Source organism: Amborella trichopoda, chromosome 6 (assembly GCF_054954075.1).
Source record: "Amborella trichopoda isolate Santa Cruz 75 chromosome 6, AtrichopodaSantaCruz75HAP2 v2.0, whole genome shotgun sequence".
Lineage (NCBI taxonomy): Eukaryota > Viridiplantae > Streptophyta > Magnoliopsida > Amborellales > Amborellaceae > Amborella > Amborella trichopoda.
The window spans coordinates 44,405,847-44,416,645 of NC_142341.1; the positions used below are offsets into that span (position 1 = coordinate 44,405,847).

Genomic DNA, 10,799 nt, shown 5'->3' on the forward strand with positions numbered 1-10,799 from the left:
TCGAACCACGACATAAGAAAAGTAGATGAATTAGGGGACAACCTGAATTCTTCATGAGAAACATTAAGGATGAGCTAGATCATAAAGCACTTCATTTTCATGACAACAACAAAGAAGGATGCAAAATGAATACCAAAAATTGGTAAATAATCTATAAATAGCCTTCTCTATATATATAGAAAATCCTACATAAATTTGTCGTCCTTTACGTTCTTTCTACCAGTTGCTAGAGCTTTATTGAGTTAGTGACCTGTGGCACAATTAAGACCACACTTTGATAGGTATGGGCAGTGCAATGGCAGTGTAATGTGTCTATAAATAGGGCTATGGGTTAGAGCTTGTGCATAGAGTGAGGAAGCAAGCATAGGTCGCATATGAGGTGTTTGAGTGGTTTAGAGAAAGAGTGAGGAAGTGACATGGGTGTGGTGAAGAAGAAAGTATATGAGAGAGAAAGAGAGGGTTGTTGGATGAGGAAAGTGTGTGAAGTGTTTGAAAAGTGAGTCGGTCACGTATTTACCCAAAAAAGAAAGAGTGTAAAGGAAGAGAGCCCAGTTGTGAGATTCGTTTCAAATTCTTGAAAGATTGTAAAGGGTGTGGTGAAGAAGAAAGTATATGAGAGAGAAAGAGAGGGTTGTTGGATGAGGAAAGTGTGTGAAGTGTTTGAAAAGTGAGTCGGTCACGTATTTACCCAAAAAAGAAAGAGTGTAAAGGAAGAGAGCCCAGTTGTGAGATTCGTTTCAAATTCTTGAAAGATTGTAAAGGATGAGAGTCCAATTGTGAGATTCGTTTCAAATATTTTTTGGGTTTGGTGGAAAGAATGAAGTAATTTGGTGTTTTGTAGATATTTATATATAAAATATACATAAATAATAAAAATTTTAAAATTTTAAAAAAATAATTTTTTATAGCTATTTTTTTGCTGGTCGACCCAAATCATATCCGAAACAGACCCGAAGCGGCTCGAATCTGATTGAAGCGGCCTGAATCTAACTAAGGAGGCAGCACTCGGCGTCACTTCTCTTTGGTTTATGCCCAAAATCCAAAAGCTTCAGCCTCTTCGGCCGATGCGAAGCGAATTTGATAAGATTGAAAGAGACTTTGTAGTGGGTAGAGAAAGTGTAATATGATAACGGAGAGAGACCATGTGGTGGGCAGAGAAAGTGTAATAATTTAAGAAAGAGAGAGAGTGTAATAATTGAAAAAAGAGAGTTTGCCCTGAGTACTAAATTAGTATATAATCATTGAGTATAAAATATGAGTTTTTAATGAGGTTCTCTCACCCATGTGTAATTTTTTATGAGGTCTCTCTCTCATGTATTTCTATTTATTTTGCAAGACTTGTAACACATATTCGAGCCCACCCACATGGGTTCTCAATCTGCCATGAAATTACCAGTCCTTGATTTCTCAGGTGACTTAAAACATGGAGATGAGAGATGGAATGCACTGACACGAGAGGTGCAAGGAGCTCTGGAAGGCCCAGGGTGCTTTGAGGCTGTCTATAATACTGCAGTCCTTGAGTCTCTGCAGAAGGAAATGTTCTATGCTATTAAAGAACTCTTTGAACTTCCCCAAAAAACCAAAATGAAGAACCGATCCGAGTTCTAGTCCCATGGATATAGGGCGTCCTTACCTCATGCTCCTTTCTTTGAGGTTACGGGCATTGATCACTCAGCCCAGCCAGAGAGCGTCGAGCAGTTTACGGACACAACTTGCATGTATGTTAGTTGATGGGTGACCAAATTACTGGGGTTGTATGAATGCTCAAATGGGGCGGCCAAACATTTTTCATGCCCAGTATTGATTAACCGAAACAATCTTCTTCAATATAATTTCATTTGAAATACTGAAAAACAGAAATTTGTAAGAAGATCTTTTGTAGAAATAACCCACCTTATTTCGATTCTGAAATGTCATGATCTCTCTTTCTCTCTGTCTTTAATTCCATGCATTCCTAATCAGCGTTTGAGGACTGGACTTAGCCAAGTAACTTTGCCTCGGCTAGGGCAAGTACGGAAAACCTTAGAAAAAGAATAAAATACATAAGAAAAAAAGAACAAAAAAAATGAAAATTTTGAAACACCATTATATTAGTAAGAATTAAGCTCTATATGTTTGATAGCTATCGATAAAATATAGGAACTTTAATATTTTTTTCTTTTTTTGGTCTTTCTGAAATACTTAATATTTAAATTAGGGAAAAAATTATATTGAGCCTAGGCTCTAAACAATCAAATTAGAACCCACCTCAAAATTTCACTATAAGAGGTTGTTTGGATGACCAAATATCCTCAAATTGATCATCTCGACATCAAGAAGCATGAACATGAGAAAATAATAGATTACAAATTTTGGAAATAGTGCATCTTGTATCGCATTTTTGGACTGTCAATTTTCAAGATTTTCAAATTCTCTTAGATCTGCTCGATGTATACTATTTTTTAAGCTTTAAATTTTATAATTAAAAATCAAAATATATGTTAAGGCTTTCACAAAGATTTTCAATATTGAAATCACATTCATCAGTTCTATACAACCAGACCCTTAAAATAAAATTTTTAATAATTTATTTGTTATAGATTTATTCGTCTACTTTAGTCTTCTAACGTTTTTTTTGTTGTTTTGGACATAGCGAGACGGTGAAGACCGTAGCAAAGAACATAACGGAGTTCGCTAAACTAATTAAACTAATGGTTATGGAGAGTTATGGTGCAGAGAAATACTTTGATGATCTTGACAAATCCACAAATTATCATCTTCGCATGATGAAGTACAAGGCCTCCAAAGGACAACACTAAGTGGAGGGCTTGAATGGTCACACGGACAAGAACATGATGACCAAACTCTGCCCCGACCAAGTAGGTGGCTTGGAGGTGCAATTTAAAGATGGGTCTTGGGTACCAGTGGTGACCTCGGAAGGCTCTCTTGTCGTCGCCATAGGTGAATCTTTCATGGTTAGTCTCTCTCTCTCTCTCTCTCTCTCTCTCTATATATATATATATATATATATATTTGGATAATCTATAATTCACAATCTTTGAAAGTACATAGTCCACTGTTTGAGTTGCCAAGGTGGAGCTAGAAAATATGGTGCAAATGTGTACCTTTATCATGATTAAAAGAATAAAATTAATTTTTTTACACAAGGACAAAGGTATTGTAAAAAAAAATAGTTTTAAGACATTGACTTCCAAAATACTATTATAATTTTGTGAAATTTTTAAAAATATCTTTAAGTAACTATTAATTTAACTATAAAAAACTTTAAATAAAAAGTAATGAAAAATAACAACGTTAAAAAAAAATGAAATGGCCCCATCCATATCCTGTCCTGGATAACTGACCATATAGACTCCTTTCGTTAGACAGTTGTATGAGGGATTTACATAGAACTAACTATTCATGTTTCTCTGATCTGCTTCTTATGACGTCCTCGAGAAGTGTTCACTTTCACTGTTTTTTCTGTCCCTTGAATTGTAATTGTCTTGATTCTTCATTTACATGTTTCTTTTCAGTGAGCCATACCTTGTTTTGGAGTAATAGCTAGTGCTCCCATCTACAAAAGCTGTCATGCGTAATAACTTCATTGATTTTCTCCTGTTCTTTTTGAATAATCATTTTAGGCATGGAGCAATAGAAGGCTTCATCCAGTACGACATCGGGTGATGCTGAGGGGATATGAGGACAGATATTCTTGTGGGATATTTTCGATCCCAGCCCGAAATGTATTGATTAAGACCCCCAAAGAGCTTGTGGACGAAGACCATCCTTTGCTGTTTAAACCCTTTGACTACCATGATTATTATAAATTCTACAAGATAAATAACGAGTATGGCCTCAAGGAATTTGCTGGCAACTGGCATTACATGGAATTGAAGCCTCTCTCTCTCTCAATTATGATTTGCTTAGCTGCTTTTCTTTGATGCCATAATCTATTGAATCGAGGGGTTCCTGGTCTTTCACTTAAGTGCTTTCTTCTTCACTATTGAGTTAGCAATATTACTACTTGTGATATGGAGCGTATCAGACAGTTGCCACTTGCAACTGCAATATGAGTGATGTATTAGTGGCCACTAATAAATATTAAGTGGATTGCCAATGTTGAATAGGAGTTAGAATGAAGTATCCAAACAAAGATCTAAAGTGGTCATAGATTGGCTTGGTTTCCTTTTCTTTCGTTGTTCATTTTCTCTCTATTTCATTGTTTTCGTAGTGATTGAAATATATTGCGAGAGCTATCGGGGTTCATGCCTTAGTGAAGTCAATATCAACGTAAAACAATATTTCAAGGCTTGGCTTTGGCCACGGACTCGGCCCTGGCCCTCCGACTAACTCAGGAAAGGAGCTTGGTTGGCCTGGCCCTTTGAGTAACTCAGTAAAGGAGCGGGTCGTGATGATAATCTAAACATCACAATCCTTCAAATTACAAAGGTTCAAGATGGAGAGAGTTGTGAAGGGTGGATTTATTAATTTTGTTCTCTATTTTTCAAAAAAAGTTACTTTTGCAGGGCAAATTTGTAGATATTACTACAAGACAAAGGATATTTTCGTCATCTCCATAAGAGGTAAAATTAAAATTTTAACAAAGGACAGGAACTATACAAATAAAGTTTCAGGATACTAATTTCCAAAATGTCATTCTACTTTTGTGAAAATTTCAAATTTAAAATTACCTATTTAAATAAATTTTTAATGAAGATAGAATGATTGTTTTGATAAATACACCCATCACAACCCTTCTAACTTGAACTTTTGTATTTTGAGGGGATGTTAACTCTAGACAAATGAACAGTGATTTCTCATACCCTCATTACCGTCTAAAGTTCATTGCATGGTAACGATTGTCCAATAGCGTTTCATTTTTCATTTTTTTTTTACAAATCGGAATGATTTGAAATTTGAAGCATATGTACATCTTAGTGAGGTACACCAAATAAAATAATAATAATATTAATTCGCAAAACAAATTTGATCAGCATACCCCCGAAATATTTCAGGGGTATTTTGATCAATTGTTTTTATGTAAAATATTTTTTATATATTTTTGGTAGATTCACTTATTTTTTATGAAAACACGCTCCAAATTTCTGGTCATTCCTGTTTGTAGAAAAAAACATGAAAAATAAAATACTACCAGACAATCTTGACCTTGCGATGAATTTTGGATGGTGATGAGAGTAAGCGAAATCACTGTTTATTTTCGCCTATATGCGTTTTGTAGTATCTTCCTATATATATATATATATATATATATAAAGAGAGAGAGAGTCATGTATCAATTTTTTTGGGTTTATTTCTCATTTCCTTATTTTTTTATTGTTTTTTTCAGATTTCTTTACATTAGTTCAGAAACTAAGTTTCTTCTTTGAAGTAATGGTTCTATATCATTCTTTATGGTTTCGTTATATTGGTTGAGTTTTAGTAAATGTTTTATTTTCATTATACAGTTCCGTCATGCTTTTACTTGATTTTAGACTTGTTTGAGGTGATTCGTTGATTGCCTCTTATACCTTGCTTTAGTTTTTAATGCTTTTATATGTTCCCATGGTCTGATTCATGTGCATGTTGACAAATGTCTGTGCTTGGATTTAGTTTGGTTTGTTTTCCTGTACATTTGATATTTATTACATTTAGGATCTTTGTGTAATTTGACCAGCTCTATTGTGATGCATGTTGTGTTTGGCATTAATCTGTATTTGTTTATGCATGATTGTTCTTCTCTTTTGGATAATCCAACCGGTTCGAGTTCTCTTTTCTTTTAATAATCTAAAGTTGGAGTTTCACGCCTAGCATGATGGATGGTTGCTTATGCATGGGTTTGTCTTTGACTTGGCTAAACGTAAGTCGGGAAACATCACATTTAGAGAGAGGGAGAGGATTCTTGGGGATACATGGTGATGAGAGAGAGAGGCCATCATAGTGTGGTGTGGATACGATCTTGGTGGGTTTAGAGGCAATGATTGCCGTTAGATTTATGATTGCACAAAGTACAATTTTCGCGCATTGGCATGGCCGGTGAGCAACGATGGTGATGATTTTAGAGAAAAGATGGGTAAGATCTAGATATGGGTGAGCTTGAGGATACATGTATGGATTCCAATATATTCTCTCTACAAAGTTGTTTGTTATGACCTTGTTTATTTTCATCCGTTGACGATACATGTATGGATCCCAACATATTCTCTCCACAAAGTTGTTTGTTATGACATTGCTTATTTTCATTGAATACTTAAGAAGTAATACTCTTAAAATTATAATACAATATTATTGTCAATTATTCATCATTCATAAATTAATTAGGTTCCAGGAGGTTAAAAGCACAAAAAAAAAAAAAAAAAAAGCAAAATTAGTTGAAATAGAGTCAATGCGTTTCCATAAAATATGCATTACATATTGGTAGATCATGAGATTGATTCAGAAGGCAATGATTGCTTATTTTATTCGTGCGTGCAATGGGCGTATTCCAACTAGTGTTTAATTAAAGGCGGATCTACTAATGTTCCAAAAAACAATTTTTGCTCATGCCCAATGGAAGGAAGCGATGAAATCCAATAAGGTTACAAAATCTGACCTAAGCTCCGATTGTGATAAACTCTACGACCATAAATTATGAATAATAACAATAGATCATCGGATTAATTGGCTGCTAGATTCCATATTTGCCCTTGGAAGATTTGGATTGATGCGACCTCTTGGGCATTTAGAGTTTGTACTCTTCCAATCTCCAACTCTAGAATATTTAACCCGAATATGCCATTAAAACATGGTTGCACACCTCCAAATTTTATCATAACATGTAATTTTGGTATAAAAAATTCTTATGATTATCTTAAAATCTATTTTAATCTCTAATTATAAAATTTTAAACTCTAAAAATGGTTAAAATCAAGTAGATCTATAAACATAAGAAAATCTTGAAAATGGACGGTCTAGATAATGAGTTGTAAAATGCACTATATCTGAGGCTCAAATTTTTTTTTCCCCATATTTATGCATCTCGATGTCGAGATGATCAATTAGAGGATTTTTCAACATTAAAACAATATTTTCCAATTGATTTTTGATGTGCATCTTTCCAACCTTATATAAACTTTTTCCTTAAAACATATCCTGGTATTGGCCCATTAACCTTATACTATTGAAATAAGGCGTATCTCAAAACTATGCTGAAAATACAGTTTAGGTGCCGCAAATTCTTTCAATGATATGACAATCTATTGTTGCCCTAATTATAGAATTTAAAGTTCCAAAAATGGTAACGATCAAGTCGCTCTATAAATGCTTGAAAATCTTGAAAATATACAGTCTAGATGCTGTTTTAGAAAATGAACTATTTTTAGCACTTGAAATCCCTTTTTTTTTTTTTCATGCCTATAAATCTCGAGGTTGAGATGATCGCTTTGAGCGTTTCCCAGCACATTAACAACATTTTCTAATAGATTTTTTAGATGCACCTTACCCGTACATATATGGTATATAAAGTTTTTCTTATTTTAGTTATTTGACAGAGAAAAAAAGAATAATTTCATTATGTCATCTTCAATTGCAGGGATGTCCTAATGTTGACAACGAGAAAATTTCGATGATAACATGGACAAGTAAAAGGGGGAATTGATGAGGAGGGAGTTAGAGGATCAAAACCTTTACGCTGCCCTCAAAAAGCCCAATAACGTTGACAACGGTGCAATTAAAAACCAGGACCAAAGACTCTAGGGGTGGCTAAGGACCCGGACACAACACGGGTCCGGGTCCAAACATTGGACCCGAAAACTATTTGAATCAGGGCCTTGGTCCCGAATCGAATAGTGTTATTATATAAATATATAATATTTTAATAATATTTAAATAAATATAACTATATATTTTTAATTAAAATATTTTAATAATAATATACACAATATTGAAATATATTTTTTTATTTTCGGGTCGATTGCAATCGGTTTTAGGTCCAAGTCCCATAGTTTTTTCTGCATTCGGTCCAGGTCCAGCCGAAGCAGACCCGTTGCCACCCCGACCAAAGCCCAATTCCTCAACTATGTAGGAAGGCAATACCCCTGGCTAGTGTCATAGGGCTTGGAACGAGCATCGCCGGACTGGGCTTGATAAAAAAAATTAAAAAAATAAAAAAACCGGTCCTCTTGTTGCATGGGCGCTAGCCTACTCTTCGGGTGGTTTTACCCCGCCCGGCCTAGTTTCTTAGGTAGATGATGGGCCGGGTCACGGGGCCCATTGCCACGCCTAGTGATTAGGAAGCACAAATGAACCGATACGGATGACTCCTTTTCCAATTCATGGCTTTCTTAAGAGTTTTGATTCCATTGGCCTGAAATGGGGACTAAGATCCCAACTACTTAATGGGTGGAAACCAATCATAACACCATCAAAAGATAATCTGCTTTGCTCTAGCCCTTGTGACAAAATGCAAAACGTCATCATCGTCTCTACAGAAACCATCAAACCGTCCTCTGCTACCCCAGAGAGCCACCGGACCATGAAGCTTTGCTTCTTGGATTCACTGGTGCCCTTCACATACAGTCCCCTCATCTTCTTCTACACAAAAAGCTCGAAAGAGCTCGGTTCGCACAGATTGAAGGCATCTCTGGCTGATGTTCTGACTGAATTCTATCCATTGGCAGGGACGGTTCGAATCCATTGGCAGGGACGGTTCGAACGGCGACCCAGACAGGGGAGAAATTTTGTGTGGACTGCAACGATGAGGGCGCAGAGTTGAAGGAAGCCAGAGTAGATGGAGACCTCTTGGCGTTTCTTGAGAGCCCTCCAGTGAACCAGCTGAGGAAGCTCTTACCATGTGATCCCCTTTGTGCAGGAGCCACCATCTTGAAGGTGCAAATTAACCGATTCAGTTGTGGTGGAACAGCACTAGGTATCTGTATGAACCATGTTGTAGGTGACATGGTCTCCCAAACACACTTTATGAACTATTGGGCAGAAATTACTCGCGGTGATCAGGGGAGGTTTACAGTTGTGGCCCCTAGGTTCGACTGGCGCTCCTCATTCTCAACTTCTGCGGTCAGGACAGTGTTCGAGCCTCCACCACCTGAGGAGTGTACACCTCCCGTTACCAAAGTGTTCACTTTTGAAACAGAACGGTTAGCTACACTGCGAGGCCACAGCAAAGAGGCACCAGCCACACGTTTTGAGGCCGTGATGGCACTTCTCTGGCGGTGCTTCATTAGAGTGCGGAGCCTGAAGGTGGAAACAGGTGGGACATGGATGGCAGGTATCGTGGTCAATATAAGGGATAAGATGGAACCAAAGGCGCCAGTTGGATCCTTTGGGAACCTCGTCCTGCTGGCTGATGCCCTCGCACATGGAGGAGTTGCAGAACCACCTGATAGGCTTCAACTACAGAGATGCTTGAGAGGGGCGATTGAGAAAATGAACAGTGATTACTTGAGAGCAGTGTTAAAATCACCTCAAATCCTTGACAAAAGCAATAGAGCAATTCTAGAGAGGGCTCTCAAGGGTTATGCATTTGGATGCTCGAGTTACTGTAATTTTCCATTGTATGAGTCGGATTTTGGATGGGGGAAGCCAGCATGGGTGAGCAGCGTTGGAGGTTATGTTATGGATTTTGTCGTCCTCATCGACAGCCCATCGCGGAGTGGGATACAGGCCTGGGTGAACCTTGATGAGAAAGAAATGGCCGAATTTGAACATGATCAGGAGCTCCTTTCTTTTGTTACAAAGAAAATTTAAAATTTTCATATTTTGAGTAATTCTCTAAATTTTCTGCACTGAAGATGAATTCACATCAAACTTGGAGGTTATTTATGTTGTAAAAGAGACATGACAGAGTTCTGCTGCATAGCTCTCGACAGAGAAAATGGAAATCATTTGAGAGAAAAAATGGTTGTCCACAAATTTATTAGAACAAATTCACTTATTCCTTTTTCTCATACACGTATTCAATATTTGAAAACACAGATTAGCGCGGTGGATTGTCCACCCCACAGTTTCTTGTCGGGTTGTCGAATTGCCAATAAATCAGTGATTTGGATAAATGTTAAAACAAAAAATAAAAAGGGAAAATTTGGAATGGAACCCTAATTGCACATTACATTTCAAGGTAGACCCTCATCCCTTCTTCCTTTCAAGCGGCATAAAGAACCCCTAAGGATTTCAACGTACCCCAAATCTCTTGTATCTCCGTTTTATTCATTTTTATCATAAAAATTAGCCCCAACAAATCATTTTATACCACCACAAACCATAAACTATTTTTATCATTTTTTTCCCCTTCAACTTTATTATATCTCCTACTCTCAATTCCCCACGTTCAAAGAACCTTTTTTTATTATGTTTTCCCCCTTTTCAGCCCCTCAATGCATTATATCTCCCACTCTCTCAATTCACCATGTAGAGGCCTCTTTTTCTCTCTCATATTAGTCTCTCTTGCACCCCCTCTTGCATGTAAGTCTCTATCTAAATTTTGTAGCCGGTTCCTTTATCTCTTTAAACACAAGGTTACATAGAGAAATATAGGTAATAGTGCATTAGATGAAGAAAGATTTAAGAGTTTTCAAGTTGGCCATTAGAGAGAGAAAGAGATTCAGACAGATGAACCTGCGGTAAAATTTAGGGAGAGAGACTTACCGTGAGATGGAGAGAGGTGAGTAGGTCGTTAGGGTTAGCATGGTGGTGAATTGAGAGAGAAATCCATTGCCATAGTGGAGAGAGAGAGAGAGCTCAGCATGGTTCAATGAGAGAGTGGGAGATCTGATCGGTTGAAAAGGGAAAAACAATAGCAAAAAGGTTTTTGGGTTAAAACGGTATAA

General features: G+C 36.8%; 1 protein-coding gene and 1 pseudogene across 2 annotated transcripts; both read left to right on the top strand.

Annotated features, from left to right (window-relative positions):
• Positions 1–350: 350 nt before the first annotated feature.
• LOC18442726 (putative 2-oxoglutarate-dependent dioxygenase AOP1) lies at positions 351–4,113 on the top strand. Its single transcript, XM_088870902.1, is given in 3 exon segments — positions 351–1,607; positions 2,633–2,954; positions 3,624–4,113. Coding segments are annotated over 3 exon segments (864 nt in total). The 5' UTR covers positions 351–1,365; the 3' UTR covers positions 3,924–4,113.
• Positions 4,114–8,305: 4,192 nt separating this feature from the next.
• LOC110007971 (stemmadenine O-acetyltransferase-like) lies at positions 8,306–9,795 on the top strand (annotated as a pseudogene). The gene has a single exon (XR_016058094.1). The product of XR_016058094.1 is annotated as a stemmadenine O-acetyltransferase-like (transcript).
• Positions 9,796–10,799: the final 1,004 nt, after the last annotated feature.